This window comes from Monodelphis domestica, chromosome 4 (assembly GCF_027887165.1).
Source record: "Monodelphis domestica isolate mMonDom1 chromosome 4, mMonDom1.pri, whole genome shotgun sequence".
NCBI classification, from domain to species: Eukaryota; Metazoa; Chordata; class Mammalia; order Didelphimorphia; family Didelphidae; genus Monodelphis; species Monodelphis domestica.
In genome coordinates, this window is record NC_077230.1 from 349,926,112 (window position 1) to 349,948,414 (window position 22,303).

General features: G+C 37.1%; 1 protein-coding gene across 4 annotated transcripts in view; it reads right to left on the bottom strand.

Moving 5' to 3' along the window:
- Positions 1-22,303, bottom strand: part of NUP98 (nucleoporin 98 and 96 precursor) — a 101,517-nt gene that overhangs the window by 67,706 nt on the left and 11,508 nt on the right. For all 4 annotated transcript variants that reach the window (XM_056795056.1, XM_001370235.4, XM_007491076.3 and 1 more), the window contains exons 2-3: positions 2,574-2,677; positions 80-181 (exon numbers count right to left, since the gene is read on the bottom strand). In XM_056795056.1, coding sequence (XP_056651034.1) covers positions 80-181; positions 2,574-2,649 — 178 coding nt within the window. In that variant the 5' untranslated portion in view covers positions 2,650-2,677. The remainder of the gene's footprint in view (positions 1-79; positions 182-2,573; positions 2,678-22,303) is intronic.

A 22,303-nucleotide genomic window follows, 5' to 3' on the forward strand; every position in this document is an offset into this window, starting at 1 on the left:
TTTGTGGGGCCAATCAATGATTTTAGGCAGCGGATGCTTACCATGACCAATCAAAAGAGTTGACTGTGCACCATCTTACCTGGCTTGGTCTGTGTGTTTCCAAAGAGGCCTCCAGTATTGTTGTTGGAACCAAATGCAGATGTCCCAAATGCCCCTCCACTTGTGGTACCAAAACCAGTATCTGCAAAAGCAAAATCAAGTAAATTCAATTTGATTTGACCTGAAAATTAAAAATAATGCCAAAATTAACTCATTTTATTCTATAGGCCATAAAAACAAAAGGCTTCCTACTGTATTAAAATAAGGTGCTAGCCTGGGAGTCAGAAGATTTAGATTCTAGTCCCTGCTCTGACATTCATCGACTTGCTATTTGGCCATGGACATCTATCCCCTCTTTAGGATCCCATGGTGTCCAGGAATCTAGTAAAGAGAAAACAAAGACCAAATGGCCCCTGAGTTAACTATTTATAGAGATGTATATAAGAAGGGCAAAAGTTCTCAGACATGAAAATTTCAAGATGCCTTCTTTCCAACTCGGTTACAGTTATCTGATACAGAAACACCCAGCTACAGAGACTGTTATATTCTGTCAATGTTTATTGTATTGTGTTTTTTTACCAAAATAAGCTTAAATTATGCTCCTTTGACCAGGAGTGGTAAGGAGATAAGTTTGATCGTATAACTTAGGAAAATTTGTGTGAAAATTTGTTATTACGGGGAAATTGGTAAAAGATGGAAAATATATTTTTTTAAATTACACTCTTTTGTAGCCTAAAATTTAACAATCAACCCATAAGTATTTGATGATAGACTTCTATCAATGACAGTGGTTTAGTCAGAAGGACTTGTGCTATATATGTAGTAGGAAGAATGCTGGGCTTGGGAATCGAGAATCTTGGAATTAAGTCCTGGTTCAACCACTATTATGCTAGACAAGTTGTTATTTCTCTAGGGCATTAATGTCCTCCTCTTTAAAATGAGATGTGATAGGAAAACGAATATGAACTAATACAGAATGAAGTAAGCCAAAGGAGGAAAAAATTATATCCAATGACTACAATATGAATGGAAAGTGCAAAAAATAGAAACTGAACATTGAATATAAATTATCATTGACAAAGTTTAACTGGAGAAGAGATGAGACAATGTGCCTTCCTACCTTCTTACCTTCTTTTGCTTAGGTAGGAGACTATGATGTGGAACACTGCTCATATGTTGATTAGTTTTGCTGAACTGTTTTCTCCCTATTTCTCTCCTTTAGTTTTCTTTGCTAAAGAGATAGCTCACTGAGCAGAGAAAGAGGGAATATATATGGAAATGATGTATGTGTAAAAATAGATATCAAAAATATTTTTAGTAAATTAAAATAAAATGAAGGATCTGGACTAAATCACTAAGATCAAATTCAGATCTCAAGTTCAATGATTCCAGGAATTTGACTTGGTCAACTCAGAGCTTGTCTTCCCATAATGAACATAAAGACTTCGAAAAAACCTGGGAAGATGTGTATAAACTTGTGAATAAGAAATCCCCTACCCCCCCTTATTTCTGATTATTTTTATTATTAAATTTAATAAAATTGTATTCTAACATAGTTAAGCAATGTTAGCATAAGTCAAGTAACATTAGTCAACTCCTTAGTATTTTATCCAGTGAATATGGCCTTGAACTTGTAATCTTGTTCGCTGAGCATTAATCACATGACTGACTTTTTCTAGTGGAGTGTGGCTTTGAGTTTAAGTTTGTTATACAGGTACCTTGAACTTAAGCCTGTAACTCAAGCCACCCCACCCTTGTATCTGTATCTTGTATATCATTTCTTTTTAGATATTTATTATCTATTATATATTACTTTTGCTAACTCTTAAGAATCCTTCCTGCTCAAACAGAGATACACTTAATGTGTTACTCAATCAGCTCTTGAGTATTTAAGTTGTGTTAAGTCTTGGGTATATAATGAGGCCACTCACAGTGTTGGGGGTCTTTGGTCTTGACCAAAGTCTGGCTTTATTGTGAGACTGGCCCTCTCTCAATAAATTAATTTCTTTTTTGGCTTGGAGACTTTGTTTCTTTTATTGGAGTTTCTGCTGATCAATAGTTTTTGCCACAAACTGATACAAAGTAATGTAACCAGGAAACCAGTATACACAATGACTATAATAATGAAAATGAACACTTAGGAAATATGCACCTCTCGCCTTTCCTAGGAAGAGTTGAAGACTATTGATAAAAAATGTCTCATATACACTGTCAGATATGAACACACTTTGTTGGTTGGTTTTCCTTAAATGTTTTTTTTTTTGTTACAAGGAAAGGCTCAATGGAGTGAGAAGGAAGTTTATATCTGGAAATGATTGTAATACAAAAATGAAAGGCATCAATAAAATTTTAGTTTTAAAAAAAGCTAACAGCTTCTACTACCATTGAAACAAATACATTTTTACTTTCTATCATAAGGATCCAAAGTACAAATAATTTTTAACATGAAGCTAAGATATGTTTTGTTCATCAAAATACCCTTCTATGTAAGTGTATTTAAGTAAATTTCATAATTTTAAAATATCTTGACTTACTCTGTCCAAATGTTGAAGTCGTACCAAAGCCACCAGTGCCACCCCCAAAGGGAGTTCCAAATGATTTATTAAACATCTTTGAAATGATTCAGCACTTCACAAAGCTAGGAAGAAGGAAAAACAAATAATTTCTACTTGTAAGTAATAAATACGATGTAAACTGGCTTCTATAAAAGTACATTTTTTAATTCACTCATCATTCACTGATCATCATTCATCAATGCTCGAACATTCTATACACTTGGCCAGTGATGAACATTTTAGAGATGGAGTGCTGCCCCCACCTTACCCCACACAGGGGAGAAGCTCTCCCCTTGGGCTGCTGGGCAGAGGGTGGGGGTTGTAAACAAATGTCATCAGGCATGGTGGAGGCATGCCTTTCTGGTGACAAACTTGGGAATTGGGGGGGAAGGGGGGGACAACTAAGTGCTCACAGAAAGCCCTCTGCTCACCATCTTTGGCACCTGTGCCATAGGTTCACCATGGCTGCACTAGAGAAACATGGTTGGGCTGGTTTATCACAGCAAAGACATTATTACTCTTAGTATCACAATGAGGGATATAAATATTTTAAATTCTTATAGGCCTATGATCGATGCAACAACCAAATATGACTTCAAAAGATCAAATATGAAATATGCTCTCCATCTTTTGGGGTCTTTGGTCTTGACAAAAGAAGTGATGTGTCTGCCAAGAGTGCTGAATGAAATTCACATTTTCAGACTCCAATGTGTTAAATTTTTTTTGTTTGACTAAGCATATTTGTTAGAAAGGAGAGTATCTATTGGGGAAAGAAGAGTTGGTGAATAGTGTCAGATGCAAAAAAAAAAAAAAAAGGAGCATCAGGGGCAGCTAGGTGCCTCAGTGAATAGAGAGCCTGGCCTAGAGAATGGAGGTCCTGGGTACAAATGTGGTCTCAGACACTTCCTCACTGTAACCCTGGATTAGTCACTTCAACCCAACTGCCTAGCCCTATTGCTCTTTTCTGCCTTATAAGCAACAAGGAAATCTTAAAAACTACAGAGAAGTAAATAAAAGTTAGCTCAGAAGGTGAAAGACAAGAGTCTTTGAGTTACTGTTTTAAACTTAAGAAATGTTTTTTATAGAAGTTTGCCATTTCATTTAGAATCTTCTTTTTCTGTTCTTTGTATTCTGAAGTATTCAAGAGGCAAGTCGGAGGGAATCTTGAGCAATAATGGTAAACCTATGGCACAGATGCCAAAGAAGGCACGCAGAGTGCTCTCAGTGGGCACATGGCCATAGACCCAAGTTCTTTACTAGAAAGGCAGAGCTGCTCCTGATGACATTTTTTTCATACCCCCCACCCCTCTGCCCAGCAGTCCAATGGGAGAGCTTTCTCCCTCCTCTCTGTGGGGTAAGGTGAGGGCAGGGCAGTCCAGTGATCAAGGGGGGTACATTGTTTCTGGGGGCAGAGGGACAGAACACTCTATCTCTAAAAGGTTTGCCATCACTGATCTAGAGCTAGGAAGATATGAACTCAAATCAGGCCTCAGAGACTTACAATGTAAGTCTCAGAGACTTACAATGTGTAACCCTAGACAAATCATTTATCTTGCCCTCAGGTTCTTTATCCATAAAATGGAAATATTAATGCCACATCTACTCCCCAGGGTTGTTGTGAGGATAAAACAATAGATAAAGCTAATATGACAGAAAAGGAAAATTATAATGTTGGAGAAGATGTAGAAAAATTGGAACTCAACTGCACTATAAGTGGAATTGTGTACCAGATTCAACCATTTTGGAGAGCAATTTAGAACAATACTCTTTATAAAACTGTGATTATTCTTTGAACTGAGGAAAATGCCCATCTAATGGTTAAGTAAGTTGTGGTATAGGTATGTAATAGAATATTATTAGGCTGTAAGAAATGACAAGCAGTATACTTTCAGAAATACCTGGGAAGTCTCATATGAACTGCTGCGAAGTGAAGTGAGTAGAACCAGAACATCACTGTACACATTAGCAGCAATATGATCAACTAACTGTTAATGACTTAGCTATTCTAACACTACAATAATACAAAACAATTATGAAGGACTTATGATAAAATTTAAAAAAAGCTATCCACCTCCAGAAAAAGAACTGATGGAGTTTGTATGCAGATTGAAGCATACTTTTTAAAAACTTCTTTTATCTTGAAGGTTTTGGGGTCTGTTTTCTATGACTGCACAAGTATAATCTATTTAAAAGTGCTTGCCATCTCCAGAAGGGAAAAGAGGAAGTAAGAGAATTTAGATCACAAAAATTATGAAAAAATATCTCAAAAAATGTTTTCACACATAATTTGGAAAAAATAAAAATTATTTGAAAATAAAATAATATACAAATATTTTAAAGCATTTTGCAAACATGAAACTGCTGTAAAGAAGTGCTATTGTTACTACCACTATGTTGACGTTTGTCAAAATTATAATAAAGAAGGGAAATAATTCCTCTTGTATTGGTATTCCTAATCCTAATCAATTCAGTTAAACAAATATGAAAAGCAAGGTGGTAGAAAATATAATAGTTTGGAGAAGGTCTGGGTTCAAATCCAGACTGCTATACTCAATACTTGTATGACCTTGGAAAAGTCAATCTCTTGTATCTCAGCTTATTCATTTTTAAAATGAGGATGGGAGAGAGACTAGGATAGGAAGCAAGATATATAGATCATATGATTTCCTAAAGTCCTCTCAAAGGCTGACTCTATGGTCCAATGATCCTACTATATTAGGTAGGAGCTTCTAGGATAAAATAAAACAATCCCTTTCCTTTCAAAGAATTTTTCTTTTGGGAAAGACAAATTAAGTTTGTACATACAGAAGGAGATACAACCTACTTTAAGGATGGGGAGAAAGAGAATAACTGAAGGGAGAGGGGAGAGAATCAGATAGCACTTCCGGGAAAAGGCAATGCCTGAACAGAGCCTTAAAGGTTGCTACAGACTCTAAGAGAAAGAGGTATGGAGCAAAATTATATTTTGGAAAAATGAGACAGCCTGGAAGAAACCACAAAAACTACATTGAATGTCAACTGCAAGGAACAGTTTCATAGAATTGTGAATGAATAGGATAAATGTTTGTGGGGAAAGATGGGTTGAAATAATATCATGATGGGTATTTTAATCTAGAGGAATTAAGGAATTATAATTTCTTAATGAGGTCATACTTATATTTTAAGATTACTTTTAGTAGTTGTTTGGAAGGAAGTCAGGAAAACCATTTAAGAGGCAAATTAGAAATGATGGGGGACTAAACCAGGGTGATAAGCTAAAAAGGCAGAGAAAGTCTATGTGAATAATATTGTAGAAGTAGTCAATGAGCCTATTTAGACTGGAGAAGAGAGATAAGAAAGAAGCTTCTTGAGAGCAGAGATTATCCACTGATCTATCTGAATCCCCAGCATTTACTATAGTGTTCTGCATATATTAAGCACTTAATAAATGCTTTTTCATTTATTCAAGAAACTTAATTATCTTTATAAACCTGAGTGATGCCTTCAATAAAAAGTTGGTTCTGACAAATTTAAAGGAAAATAGTATTTGAACACATTGAACTTGAGATATTGGTAGTTTGACATCCCAAGTAGGCAGAGAACCAATAAAAAGTGGTATCACAAGATTCAAGGGAAGACTCTTCCAAGCAGAGAATAAAGTCAACAATGTTGAAAGATACAGAATTATTTTCAATCAAATTTTGAGGTCAGAAGGTAAATTTCAAAGGCCTAAGAGTCTCTATGAGCCTATAAATATATTTTGTCTAGGAGATAGTCTGAGAAAGGTACAAGAGAAATAGGTTAGAATAGAATGAGTAGTATTTAGGCAGACCAGTGGATAAAGCAACAGGCCTAGAATCAGGAAGACCTGGTTCAAATCTGGCCTTAGATACTTCCTAGCTATGTGACTTAGGGCAAGTCACTTAACCCCAACTGCCTAGCTCTTGACACTCTTCTTGTCTTAGACCAGATACTAAGAAGATATGGGTTTAAAGTGTATATACATAAGTGTAATATATATGCATATATATTACACTTATATACATATACATACACACACAATTTTTTTTTAAAGAATGGGAAACAAAATTCAAGAGATAGAATGGAAGATAGATAACAGAAAGGAAGGTTAATGGATGGGGTAGTCCTGGAAAACCAAGGAGGGAATTAAAAAACAAAAAACAAAAACAAGAAGAGATTGATGATGAAAAGAAACAGCCATTCTGGAAAGCAATTTGAAACCATGCCCCCCAATTTTTAAAAACTGCATATATCCTGTGACCCAATGATACTTATTAGGCCTATAGTCCAAAGACATACATACATACATACACACACACATACATACACATGTGTGTATATATGTACATATATATGTGTGTATATATATATTTTTTTAAAGGAAAATAACCCCAGTAATTACAAAAGTATTTATAGCAACACTTTTGGTGCAGGTTAAAAAACAGAAACTAAGGAAATGCCGAACAACAAATATGGCTAAATAAATTATAGCATATGAACAGTAATAGAAAATTATGGTATTATATGAAATGAGATGGTTTCAGAGAAACCTAAGAAAAGTTTTATTAACTGATGCAGTGATGCCAAGAAAATAATTTATATAGGAACACTATGAGAAAAAACAACTTTAAAAGACTAAGAAATTGATCAATACAACTAGGACACAAGATGCAGAATAAAGCATAGATTTTGGGTTCAGTCAATATAGGAATTTGCTTCATTTGACTAAGTGCACTTGTAATAAAGATTTAATTTTGCCCCCCCCCCCCCCGCAATTGGATAAGATGACAGAGATAGGAATAAGGTAAAGAAATTAAAAAGGGGGGGAAGGGTCATTGAAACATTTTTTAAATGTACAGAATATGAGAGAAAGAAATGCAGGGAAAAAAATAATTCATCATTTGTTTATAGGGAAAGTTAAAGGACTTGGGGTTTGGGTTTTAAAAGACTACTACTGTATTACAAAAATGAATTATATGGAAATGGATATTGAATAATAATTCATGTATAACCCAGTGGAATTGCTTGTCAGCTCTGGGAGGGAAAGAAGGGAGGAAGGGAGAGAACATGGGTTATTCAATCTTAGAAAAATACTTAAAAATAAGTAACTTTTAAAAAAATGTACAAAATGGCAAAAACACTCAAACAATCCTATGAAATTACTATGACCAAGTCTTGGACCCAAAAGAAATGTGAGAGTGCAATTCCCTCTTTTCAGGGGTGATAGATAGTGACTTTAGGATACTTGTAAGCATCAAAAATGGTTGAATCTGTTGGTTAGCTTCCATGATCTATTCCCCCCACCTTTATTCTTTGTTATAAGGGACATCTCAAGGTGGGCAAGGAGGGCTTCTGTGTATTAGAAGTGTATCTTGTGTAAAACAATGTCAATAAAAACATTTACACGTAAACATTAAAATGCAAAAAAAGAACAAAAGATAAAAAAGAATCACTAAAGATGATTTTGAAAAATAGATGTTAAATTCATTATATACTTAAAAGCTATATATGAGATCTACAGTTTTATGTAAATCTTCTGCTATGTATATGAAAATATTCATTTGTTTTGTTAAGTTCAGAATTCAGAATTTTTAAAAGTGTCACCCAGATAAGTTACATGACCATTACTATATCAATTACTCTCCAACTCCCCTTTCTTAGAGATTCTTTAAATTAGTTTGGCAAGAGTCTTTATGCCACTCTTGCATAGTCCCAATGAATTGTGACTGATGAGTTATAATTCAAAATTCAGGCCCACATAGGAATAACTGAAGCTCAGAGCTGTGATAGGTAGTAGTTTGTTTGTGTTTACTCCATTTTGTGTCTATTCTAAATCTTACTAGATCTTTCAAGTATATCATAGTATCAATCTACTTTGCATGCTTGATGTTCATAGGGGATACAATGAGACATTATTTCCAATAAATCACAGTTCTGCACTGAGCTAATCATCCTCATCCAATTCCTTACAAACCTTAAAATATAAATATGAACTGTTAATAATAACAATAACAAGTGTCCATTTGTCACAATGATAAGTCAATGTTTTTGGATCAGAGTTTAGTAGAGAGACCTCATTAACACCAAGCTCTATCAAATGAACTACTAGTTCCTACTATTGGTATTCAATTTTAAAATTTTATTAATGGTAAATTAATCATTTCTGGTTTGGAGGTCTGTGTTCCAATCCCAGCTCTACAGATGGCTTTTTCTGCAACATTGAACTTTAACTCCTTATAGCATGAATTTTCCACATCTATAAAATGGGATAATACTTTACCCATTTATTTCTAAGATAATTCCCATAAAGCACTTTGCAAACTGTTAAGCACTACACAAATGTAAACTGTAATAATAGTAAAATGGAAAATTATGGGTCACCTAATATTTTAAAGATTGATTTCATGGGGTAAAGGATCATGGAGCTAGACAGGGCAAGAAGTCTTAGAAATAATTTACTCTATTCGTTTTTATAGATGAAACCCTGACAGGTGTGAAGATGGGATTAACTCTTTATTGCCCATTTTTACGCCAGAAGTGTATACACCCCACTTACATTTGAGTGGGTCTGTGACCCACATGTGCAGGTGACTGCCCAGGGGGCAGTTCTAAGCAAAGTTTTAGCTGTAATTAGTACACATTAAATGGAAGGAAGTCACAAGAAGTGATAAAAAGGAATGGTCTTTAAAAATGCCAAGAACTTCCTTTGAAGAGGTCTTTCGCTTTCAACTTGACCTTGGACTGCTTCTAGTTTCCCTTAGAACTACCTCATGGGTGAGTGAAAAAGGCTGACTCCCTTCCTTGGCTTTCCTGCAGGTACTAGCCTCTGGAAAGGGCCCTCATCTAGGAAGAGGTCTCTTGGCTAAAACCTTTGTTAACTACCCTTACGCTCTACACCCTGCCAGAGTAAAGCTTGAGCTTGAGCTCATTAAGTCCTGAGGTGAACACAGAATAGTATACATGTCAGACCTTTGGGAAGGGAAAGTTTTTAAAACCAAGCAAGACTTAGAGTCACAAAATGTAAAATAAATAATTTTGACTACAACAAATTAAAAAGTTTTTGTACAAACAAAACCAATGTAACTAAAATCAGAAGGGAAGCAACAAATTGGGAAACAATCTTCATAAAAACCTCTGACAAAGGGGGCAGCTGGGTAGCTCAGTGGATTGAGAGCCAGTCCTAGAGACGGGAGGTCCTAAGTTCAAATCTGGCCTCAGCCACTTCCCAGCTGTGTGACCCTGGGCAAGTCACTTGACCCCCATTGCCTAGCCCTTACCACTCTTCTGCCTTGGAGCCAATACACAGTATTGACTCGAAGACAGAAGGTAAGGGTTTAAAAAAAAACAAAACAAAAAAAAACCTCTGACAAAGGTTTAATTACTCAAATTTACAAAGAGCTAAATCAATTGTACAAAAAAATCAAGCCATTCTCCAATTGATAAATGGGCAAGGGACATGAACAGGCAGTTCTCAGCCAAAGAAATCAAAACGATTAATAAGCACATGAAAAAGTGTTCTACATCTCTTATAATTAGAGAGAAGCAAATCGAAACAACTCTGAGGTATCACCTCACCTAGCAGATTGGCTAACATGACAGCTATGGAAAGTAATGAATGCTGGAGGGGATGTGGCAAAGTAGGGACACTAATTCATTGCTGGTGGAGTTGTGAATTGATCCAACCATTCTGGAGGGCAATTTGGAACTATGCCCAAAGGGCGATAAAAGACTGTGCCCTTTGATCCAGCCATACCACTGCTGGGTTTGTACCCCAAAGAGATAACAAAGAAAAAGACTTGTACAAGAATATTCATAGCTGTGCTCTTTGTGGTGGCCAAAAATTGGAAAATGAGGGGATGCCCTTCAATTGGGGAATGGCTGAACAAGTTGTGGTATATGTTGGTGATGGAATACTATTGTGCTAAAAGGAATAATAAAGTGGAGGAATTCCATAGAGACTGGAACAACCTCCAGGAAGTGACGCAGAGCGAGAGGAGCAGAACCAGGAAAACATTGTACACACAGACTGATACATTGTGGTACAATCGAAGGTAATGGACTTCTCCATTAGTGGCAATGCAATGTCCCTGAACAATCTGCAGGGATCTAAAAAACACTATCCACAAGCAGAGGATAAACTGTGGGAGTAAAAACACCGATGAAAAGCAACTGCTTGACTACAGGGGTGGAGGGGATGTGACTGGGGAGAGACTCTAAACGAACACTCTAACGCAAATACCAACAACATGGAAATGGGTTCGACTCAAGAACACATGTGATACCCAGTGGAACCGCAGGTTGGCTGGGGGGGGGGGGGTGGGGGGGGGGGAGAAAATGATCTTTGTTTCCAATGAATAATGTTTGGAAATGACCAAATAAAATAATGTTTAAAAAAAAAGTCCTGGACTGAGAAAGCAGAAATATAACATGACTGCTGAGTGAATCATGTGAGTCTTTTCTCAACTTCAGTGTCACCACTTGTAAAAACAGAAGAGGCTGAAATAATAATTCATATCATTTATTAGAATGTACAAAACACTTTCCAAGCTAAATTCTAAAGTCCTTTCAACCCTTAATCCTGACCAGAACCACAAGAACAAAAAATGCTCAGAAAATAACTCCATTCTAAAGATTGCTACAAAGAAGCCCACCTCTCTCCACAGGCACTTAAGTCTCTCTTCTTGGGGCTGGAAATAATTCTTGATAATAAATAACACTCCTCACACATATTTTACCAGGCATTTTTAAAAAATTCAAATTCTTCCTTTCTGTCTTAGTAACAACTTTAGGACAGAAGCCCTTGGGCTAGGCCAATGACAGTGAACCTTTTAGAGACCAAGTACCCAAACTGCAACTCTCATGCAGCATATGAGTCCCCCACTATACCCCAGACAGGGGAGGGAGGAAATGCTCCCATTGGGCTGCTGAGCAGAAGATGTGAGAGCTGTCCTAAGGTGCCTGAAAAGAGTGGAAAGGCAGTACTCCCCCCTCCCCTCCCCTAGCATGTGTCCCATAGATTGACTAACATGGGCCTAGGCAAATGAAGTCAAGTGACTTGCCTAGGGTCACACAGCTAGGAAGTATCGGATTTGAACCCGGGTCCTAGCTTTAAGCCTGGCACTCTATTCACTGGGCCACTTAGTTGCCCTGGCATTGAAAACATGTAGATATAGTCACTTTCAGATTTGTAAAACTTTCCTTTTAACAACAACCGCTGTGCCACGCACAAAAACCAGTTGCCTCCATTTTCAGTCTTTCAACTCGAAAACACTGGGATTCCAAGTAGCTTTAAAAAAAGATAACCTTCTAGGGCAGCTAGGTAGTACAGTGGGTTGAGACCCAGGTTTGGAGTTGAGAATGCCTAGATTCAAATCTGGCTTCAGACACTTCCTAGTTCCTGGGCAAGTCTCTTAACCCCATTGCCTACACTTTGCTACTCTTCTGTCATAGAACTGAAAAACTGTCTTACAAGGTAAGAATTAAAAAAAAGATAATCATATGCTAAAGTATTAGAATAAACTTGAGTTTTTCTTTCATTATATTAGTAAAAATAATAACATAGAAAAAATGCCTACTCTCTCAAAATATATTCCCAATTAGCAAACAAGAAGAATTTATTAACACCTACTCTTCTGGCCAGGCACATTAATTGCATACAATACACAATAGTAATAAAAAGCAAAAAAGAGGCAAATTTCTGTCTATAATGAGCTTTCCCTCTAGGGGAATACATCATTTTCACTGATAATTATTAAATGAAGGTAAGAGCATTAACAACTTGAGGAAAGCCTTTTGAAGGAGATGGAACCTGAACTAGGCTTTGATGGAAATTGGGATTCTAAGAGACAGAAGTGAATCAAAGCACTGAAGTACAGGGAGAAGATGCAAATACAAGGGAGAAGAACTGGAATGTCCCATATAGAGTAAAAAAAAAGACCAGTTTGTCTGGAGCATCAAGTATACAATATGGAAGGCCTGATAATGCCTGCAGAGAATAGTGGAAAGGGCAGTGGTCAGGAAACCAGGAGACCTAAATTTGAGTCCTGACTTGCTTTTGCTAAGTGTTAACTACTGTATAGTTGGAAAATCTTGAATCCCAGGACTATGTTCCCTAAATTTCCTTCTGTATCTCCCAGCATCGCTTTCCCTGCGTCCTTACATTTATGTGGTTATGTGATTGGTTATAAGTTTTCTAACTTATAACTCCTCCCTCACTCTCTTCTTCCTCAAGATCACAGTCAAGTTAGTTAGCTCCTTTTTAACTCTTGTTTTTTTAATAAATTTTATAAATATAATACTTGAGTTATTGTATATTAATTTTAATTCTTACATTTTGGCTTACCACGAAGAGATAGAATTCTCAAAAATTTTTAAAAGATAGAATAGATAAATTTTGCAGCCACATTTTCTGCCTCCCACTCCTGCCCTGCTTCTGTCACCACCTGTGCTCTTGCTGCTTCTGGCACTCTCTCCCAGCCCAGCTGCTTCCACCCCCCCACCCCCACCCCAGCTCAGCCTGTCCATCCTGAAGCCTCCACTTGCTGCAACCAGAACGGCCACAAGAGCCTGCCATTGTGAGCCACCGTTTTTCCACAGAGGGTGAGGTATAAAAAACCTTCCACCCCCAATCCCTTTGCCACCCCCCCACCCCAGCTCCACATTACATCAAGCATCTCCCTTTGGCTCCTACCTGGCTCCCATAATCTAGTCCCTTTTCTGTCTTTCATACTGTGGCAAACTTTCTGTAGTCCTACTGAATGGTAAGTCCATAACTGCTGAAATCATTTTAATTGGGCCCTGATTCAAGGATCTGTTATAAGTTTGTTTTTCTTTTACTTATATTTTTAGACATAAGACTATGATATTTTATATTTCATCCACAAGTTATGTTTCTCTTTTATTTGGATTTTTTGATGGTTCTTATTTCTTTTGCCAATTGATTCATATAACTCACAACTCAGCTATACATCCCCAAGTGATCCCTGTGTTTGTCACCATCCTTCTCAGGGGGACTGTATTATTATCCTATAATGCAAAGTTTAATTTTTGAGAGTAATTTTAGGATAGGAAACAAGAGACTACCTCCAAGAATCCAGAAGGCAAACTTATTTGGAGAAGGCACCGTGAAGATGTCTACAGAGACTACACGCTGTACCAGAAAATCCAGAGTGAACTCTGGAATATGCTAAATTGAACTGGGGGTGGGGAGTTTGAATGTATACTGTCATGCCAAAGTGGACTGCCCCCTAATTGGCTTTTTGTCAATGCGTTTATTAGCAATCATTGGTTTTGTTCTCTTTTCCTTTTATCCACAAATTATTACAATTTATAAGTTAGTTATGTTTCCATGATCCTTTTGGGGAGACTGGTCTCCCAATAGGATCACAGGGGTGTAATGTATAGTTGGAAAATCTTGAATCCCGGGACTAGGTTTCCCAGAATTCCTTCTGTATCTCCCAGCATCCCTTTCCCTGTGTCCTCATGTTTGCATGGTTAGATGATTGGCTATAAGTTTTCTGAAACTCCTCCCTCACTCTTCTTCCTTGAGATCGTGGTCAAGTTAGCTCCTTTTTAACTCTTGCTTTATTTTTTAAAATTATGTAAATATAATACTTGAGTTATTATATATTAATTTTAATTCTTACACTACTACAAGTCACTTTGCCTTCCATCTGCCATCTATATCACCAACTTCACAAGGCCATTTTCAGGAGAGACCTTTGTAAATCTTAAAGCACCATACATATAATACGATATAGCTTAAAGATAATAGAGACCACCTAGGTGAACAAAGTCAGGTTTAATCTTTCTCATGGAAAAGGGCAAAGCTTCAAATTGGCAGTGCCACTGGGTAGCAAGTAAGTGGTAGCTTATATAGACCCTAACACAATATCCCTCTTCCACAACTCACCCAGTTCACCAATGGCTGTTGATCATGGGCTCATAGTCTTGGTGTGAAGTTCTAACCCAATACAATCATCCACCTCATCCACCTATATTTTACTCCTTATAAGACAAGTGGGATGTCCTCTTCTGCTAGCTCAGGGTGATTTGGCATTTTTGTAAAACTAGGGGCCTACTTCGAGAATAGAAATTTGTATGCTTACTACTGCTCCTTTGAAAGAAGTCCACCATTTTGCACATTAGTTCTCTCACAATACAATTTAGTTATATAGTATGATTACTTTTAACCTATCTAGTTCTCCACCTTGCACTTCTTCTTAGTCTACTGTTTAACTGGATCCTAAGGTTCTCTATACCAAATAAAAATCTACACAAATACAAGCAAAGGAAGTCTAGCATCTACTTCCAATTTCAGCATTATTTATGGAATAAAGTGATGCCCCGATTCTTACTGACCTCATATTAAACCTACCCGCCAAGAAATTCTATTTTTAAAATTTTAGGGATAATTTTCTGGAAAGGATGAAGGATAAAGAATGTGGAGTAAAATTAGTGTGATGCAAAAAAATTATTTTAAAAACCTTTTCATTTCTCACATGAATTCTCTTTTCCTGGTTCCCTCCTTTCATAGAAATTCCTTAAATATTCCTATTCTTCTGTCATATAGCTTCAGTATGTCATTTCTGCTCTGTCACATGCAGCCCTATTAGACCTAATAATAAATCACCAATGCAAAGTATACAACTAACTCCCCGCCCCCCCCCAAAGGAATCATAGAAAAGAAATTACTGTTTAACTCCTGTCTGGGAAGCTTTAGGTCACTGTGGACAGTACAGTTTCAAGAGAAGTACCACTTTAATTGCAAAGGGAAATTCAGAAAGCCACACCCCAAAGGCCTTTTGGTATTGAGTAAATAGTCAGTTCTTTAGATAGTGGTATGTAGCCGTAGCCCAACTTATTAAGCAAATAGTTGTTTCTGATTCACTGTACCATGGTTAGCACTTGACTGATCACTTTTGGAGAGTGTCTGATCAGGGCACCACACTTTTAAGAATTACAATGAAAATTATTAGTAGTTGGAAAGTTGGCATATTGCTCACCTCTAGATCCTTTCAAGGCTCAAGTCAAATGCCATCTCCTTTGCGAGAACTTTCCCAATTCCCCCAATGATTTTGTTTTATGGTTTTGTTGTGTCTCCGTATGTGTGTTTATTTTTTGGTGAGACGTTGGCATAACCTATTTTCCAATTCTATGAGTCTATGACTGGAAAAGAAGATATGGTTTGGATTGGGCAGGAGTAGTAGTTCCTTGTGGTTGTAAATCTCATGATCTATATTCCAACAGTCAGGGAATTTGCAAATTAATTAAGGAATAAGACATACAAAAAATAAAAAATTACTGAAAGATAGATTGTATCAAAAAGGATAACCAGGGACAGCTAGATAACACAGAAGATAGAGCACCAAGCCCGGAGATGGAATGACTTGGCTCAAATCTGGCCTCTTCCAGCTGTGTGACCTTGGGCAAATCACTTAATTCCAATGCCTAACCCATGCAGCTCTCCTTAGAATTGATACTATGATATAAGGCAGGAGGGTCCCAAAGGCCACATGTGCCCCCCTGAGGCCATTTATCCAGTCCCCACTTCACCTCTGGAAGGGACACCTCTTTCATTGGTGGTCAGTGAGGGGAGTATTGTATGTGGCAGTGCCTCAAAGTGCGGCATTGCTCATGTACAGTACTACTTCTGGTGACAATCCTTTGTGTGACGCCTTGTTCTGAGAGTAACTGAATGAGAACAAGGTGCCATGCAAAGGGTTATGTGGCTGCACAATGGAAGATGTCAGCATGGTGAGCTGTGATCTGGGGGAGGGGATTCCGCACTGTGTATACTACTGCTCCGTATAGTGGGGCGGTGATAAGCCTGTGCAAGATGTGACAGGCCTATCACAGCCAGCACTGCAGCCTCCGCTATCCCAGACAGCAGTATACAGATTTGTTCATAGTGTTTTTTAATAGTCTGATCCTTCAACAGTCTGAGGAACAGTGAACTGGGCCCCTGTGTAAAAAATTGGGGACCCCTGATATAAGGTCTAAGTCTTTTTTTAAGTATAATCATATAGGTCAGCATGGGGATAGATTAAGTCAAACAAGGAAACCTTGATGTAGTATTTAGAACCCATGCTCAGCCTGGATGAATAATATTTAAATATATAGGGATGGGAGGAAGGAAAATTGAAAAAGCATAGACACAAAGGAAGGCATGAGTATGGTACTGAATTATTTGAGCAAAGAACCTAGAGCATAGTAGGCACTGAATAAATATTTATTGGGAGAATTATGTCATTAATATGTTAGGGCTTTTTATTGAGGAGAGGTTAACAAGCAAACATGTATTAGACTAAATCACAATAACCCAACACTAAGCATCTGACTTATACATTTTTTTTCCTGCCCTTAAGCCACTATATATGCCATTCCTTCCCCTTGAAACATCCACACCTTTTCTTCTTCTGAGGGACCATGTTACTTCCCTGCTTTAAACCCTGCTCAGGGTTTCCTTCTTTCATTCCCTCTTGCTCCAGTTACCAAGGTAACTCTTTCCACAGCCCTATTACAAGGGGTACTTAAATTCCTATTAATGTATTTAGTTATGTAATGCTAAGTCTATGACCTGGGTAATGGAGATGCCATGGAAGTCCTCTTTCTTCATAGGATTTTGCACTGGTCTGATTTTTAACTACCCTCTAAGGTACAAAAAGCCAGTTTCCCCCCCCAACTTCATGTTATTTACTATAATTCTCTTTCCAAGTGAATGAAATGTGTAACCACTTAAATGATCATTAAATCTGAACCCCACTATTTGGAATAACATTCTAGAATATTTGCAAATATATATATATATATATATATATATATATATATATATATATATATATATATATATCCCCAAAAACAAAAAACTACATGGAACATTAAAAATCTGTACCTCATTAATGAGAAATCATAAACCATAAAAATGTTTCCTCAAATTATAATTAAGTTCACATGAAGGGGACCAGTGAAGAGAATGATTATCTATCAGGGCAGTTTCTGTTTATTATAATGTGCCACAAAATCACATAACCCATTTTTCAGCCATAAAGGGATTTTTCTCCATTGGCACCAAATCTCAATAGTCAAAAAAAAACTTAACTCAGCTTTCAAAGCACTTTTAAATTTTTTGATTTCTTCTCAGTTCCCAATATGTACACTGAAAGGTTTTTTAATCTCTTTATTATTATATTTTCCTTTTCCTAATAGAGGTATTGTTTATTAACCTATACTTCCCACAATAAAGCTGGCCTGTCAAACAAGAATATCCATCCTTTTGGCCACTCTTGCTTACTTCTTCCCTTCCATCTACCAACCATACAATGGAACCTATCTCCTAGGTTGTATTTGTAAGAAAGACTGTGTGTACATGTCAACAGGTGTATTTTATCAAAGAGGTGGTTCATTATTGGAACACATGAAATAGGCAGAGCTGAGGCCAGGGTGTAAGTGTATCTCTCAATAGCTATATGTATGTGAATAATTTCCAACACTTAGGTCAATATAAATTCTCTTGCAGAATTTTATTTATATAAATATACCCATTTCCACTAAATCCTTATTCCAATGCCCATCATGTCTCAGACATAAACTAGGTTCTCAAAGACTATACCAGCAGACTAGAGGAAATGGCAGGTCCCATCAAATGGGAAAAAAACTCAAGTATGGATCTAATGAAAAATTGTGTTCCTGTCATCTAAGGACCAACCCAGTCTAGACTGGAAAAGCTATCACTATAAGGTTTGTTATAAGGCAAATGTCATGGTCTAGAAGGAATACTGGATCTGGTGTCAGAGGATTGGAAAAGAAAAGAATCAACCAATCAAAAATTATTTATTACCGATACATCCTAGCCATGTGACCCAAGTATGCCACTTAACCCCCAATGCCTAGCACTTACTGATCTACCTTAGAACCAATACATAGTATTGATTCTAAGATTGAAGATACAAGGGTTTTCAAAAAATCATTTATTAAATGCTTATTGTGTTGTCCGGCAACTGTGCGAAGCACTACGTATAGAAAGAAAAAAAGAAAATCGTTTCTGCCCTCAAGAACCTTACATTCAAATGGGGAATAAAACATGTACAATAAATAAGTTACTAAAGATTAGAAAAGGCAACCTTAAAAAGACAGGAACAGCTGGAGGAAGGTGGAGAGTCTGGGAAAGCTCTCCTGCAGAAGGTCAGGTGTGAGTTAAGTCTGGAAGAAAGCCAATTTCCTAGGTTAAAGGGAGGAGGGAGAACTTTATTCCAGAGTAGAGGGCAGTCAGTGAAAAGGAATGGAGTAACAAGAAAGGAGTGTCATAAGTATGAGGAATGTAAAGTAGGCCAGTATGGCTGGACCACAGAGTGAGTGAAAGGGGGTAGTGAAAGGAACCAGAGGTTTATTGAGTAGGAAGATGATAGGAATCAGGCCTATGCTTCAGGAAAACTATCTTGACAACTATGCAGAGGATAGACTGGAAAGGGAAAAGGCTTGGAGCAGGGCAGTCCATCAGGAGGCTATGGCAATGGTTCAGGAAGAAAGTAATGATGAGCCTAAAAACTAAGGTGGAGGCTATGCAAATATTTGGAGACAATAAAGAAGGGATGTAGTGGGGAGAAAATGACAAAATTCGGCAGCTGCCTGGGAAATATGGGATAAGGGAGAGGGGAAGAGTCTGGGATCACAATGAGATTACAAAGCAGGTTACAGAAAGACAGTGATATCTTTTAAGTAATTGAGAAGTTTGAAGATCTGGCAGGAAATAAAGTGAATTGCAGTTGAAATGACTACAAGATATCCAATAGGCAGTTTATTATGTGAGACTGGTGCTTAAAGTGGATATACACATAACAAATATAAAATGCGTTGCAATTTTTAAAGCACTATATAAATACTAGGTATCATTTTTTTAGAAATGATAATTTGACCCATGGGAGCTGATGAAATCCCTAAGTGAGATGATATAAAGAAACAAGAGGGTCCATGACAGAACCTTGGGGAACATCTGTATTTTGTGGGGAGGGGAAAAAACAGCAATGGAGAATAAGGAAGAAGAAACAGACAAGTGGAAAGAGAACCAATAGAGCAGTGTCACAAAAACAGAGAGGAGAGAATATCCAGGAAGATAGGATGAGCAACAGAGTCAAAAAAAAAAAAAGAGTCAAAAGCAGCAGAGGGATCAAGAAGTAATAAAGAAAAGAAGAAAAGCCATTGAACCTGTCAATTAGGAGATATCAAATAACTTCGTAGAGAGTTAGCTTCAGTTGAATCATGAGACTGGAAGCCAGAAAGGAGAGGAAGCAAAAATACTGAGTGTAGAAAGCTTTCTCAAAAGTTTATCATAGAAGAGGAGAGGTATACAACTAAGTAGTGGGGATAGCAGAATCTAATGAGGACTTCTTAAAGACATAGGAAATTTGGAAATGTTTGTAGTGAGCAGAGAAGCAATCAATGAATAGCAACCTGAAGTTGTAAAAAAGTGGGGGGTGGAATGAAAAGGGAAATCTGCTAGAGAGGACTACGAAAGAGAATCATGAAAACACATCTAGAGACCAACTGTAGCAAGGTAAAAGACTTGACATTTACATCTTTAGAGTCTAGAGAGAAGGAAAGAGTAGAGAATAATGTTAAGAGAATGTTAAAACAGAGAAAAAGAGGGAAAGGGAAAGAGAAGAGATAAAAAATAACCACAATTTATTTTTGGTGAAGTATAAAGATCTTCAGCTGTGAGGATCAAGGGAAGAGGTTGCTGTGGGAAGTATAACAGCAGAATTATCAACATGTTCTGGAAGCCAAGACGATGGGGCAATAGGAAGCAGTATAGTGAATTTTATCCTTTCCCTAAAAAACACGCCCCCTACTCTCAACAAACAAAAACACTCCTCCAGACTGATCTAGAAAATGTATCAGACAGAAATTCTGATAGGGAAAACTATGAAAAAGTCTTGAGTGAGTTACTTTTCCAATTTAGGTTGGCATAGAGAAACAAAGAGGTCACCAAGGGTCTGGTCCAGAGACTCACTAGCACCCAAGGAGAGGCTGTGCACCAGAGCAAGAAAAGATCCCAAAACCATACTAACACACTGTGATGGGAATGAGTGACACCTGGCAGCTTTGTTGCCCACTATCTAGTTCCAGGTAATAGATCTAGGGCAGACCTGTACCCAGGAGGTGGGACTCTAGGGAAAGGAGCAGTAGCAAGTTCTAGGAGTGTACAGACAAAAGCCAGCTCAGGAGCAAGCAACAGTGGTGTATTTCAGATCCCAAAACCAGGGTCTTAGTTCTAGCTGCTAGCTCAATCTGAAGTTGGGAAAAAGAATAACAATGTAAGGAATTGCAGACCCAAAAGAACCCCGTATTTCTATAACTGAACCAGCAGAGCTTCTTAGCTGGTTGATATAAGTGTCTGAGTCCAGTAGCTGTTTATTGTTGCTTGGACCCAAATCTGGGTGAGAAACTTGCAGAACTCAGACCAGGACAGAAATATTCAGACTTTGTTCTGGATCCACCCACTCTGGCAGCATTGAAAGACTGTAGGTCTCCACCCTGAGCTGTCCCTAAGAACCTGAAATAACCCAACAATCAAAAACTTCTAAGAAAATAGGAATAAAACTAACTAGATCTTCCCTCCTAAAGTGCCCATAACCTGGACTTAATATCCAGTCTAAAGTCAGAATGTAAAGCTGCAAGAATGAGGAAATAAAGCAAAACAATACTCAAGACAAACCCAGAAAAAGTCAACAATCCCCCAAAATCTAAAAGCAAAGCACATTCCCAAATGGCAGCCTGAGCATAGAGTCAATTAGGATTCTTGAAAGAGATGGAAATTTTTTAAAAGTTGAAATACAGAAGCCAATGACCCCATGAGACAACAATATATTAAAACAACTTAAAAGGAAGAGAAGAGGAAAAAGAGAGTTTTTCTAAGGAAAAATACCTGACCTGGAAAATGGAGGAGAGAAAATTTAAAGCACTAAAGTGGCTCAGTGGATAAAAAAAAAAATCTGGTAATGGGAAGACCTAGGTTCAAATGTGACCTCAGACACTTGTTAGCTGTATGATACTAGGCAAGATTTACTTGTAAACACCAATTACCTAGCTCTTACCACTCTTCTGCCTTGGAACCAATACTTAGTATCAATTCTAAGACAGAAGGTAAGGATTTTAAAAAAGAATCAATAGACTACCTTAAAGTAATGGAGAGGGGGAAAAGATCCTAGACATTATATTTTAAAAATAAAAATGAACATATTTATTAGAAATAAAAGTAAAAATAGAAATAGAATGTATCTGCTGGCCATGTCCCAAAAGAAATTCCTAAATGAAAACTCCTAGGAATACAGACCTTTCAGATCAAAGAAAAAACATTAAGCAGAAAGAATTCAAATATTAAGTAGTCTTAGATTCAAATGATATAGAAGCTAAATGTATAAAAGAGCAGAAAGCTTGGAAATATGATATTCCAGAAAGTAAAGAATAAATGATAACTTATCCAGAAAACTGAGTTTAAAACTATGAGGGAGTGGGTGGAAATGGACCTTTGATGAAATAGAGGACTTCCAAATATCCCTGATGAAAAGAACAGAGCTGCATATAAACTATGAAATTTAAATGTAAAAGTTAAGAGAAATATAAAAAGGTAAACACAAATAATGATCATAAGGGACTAAGAATGAATAAACTGCTTACATCAAATGTGGAAAGATGATACATATATCCCTACT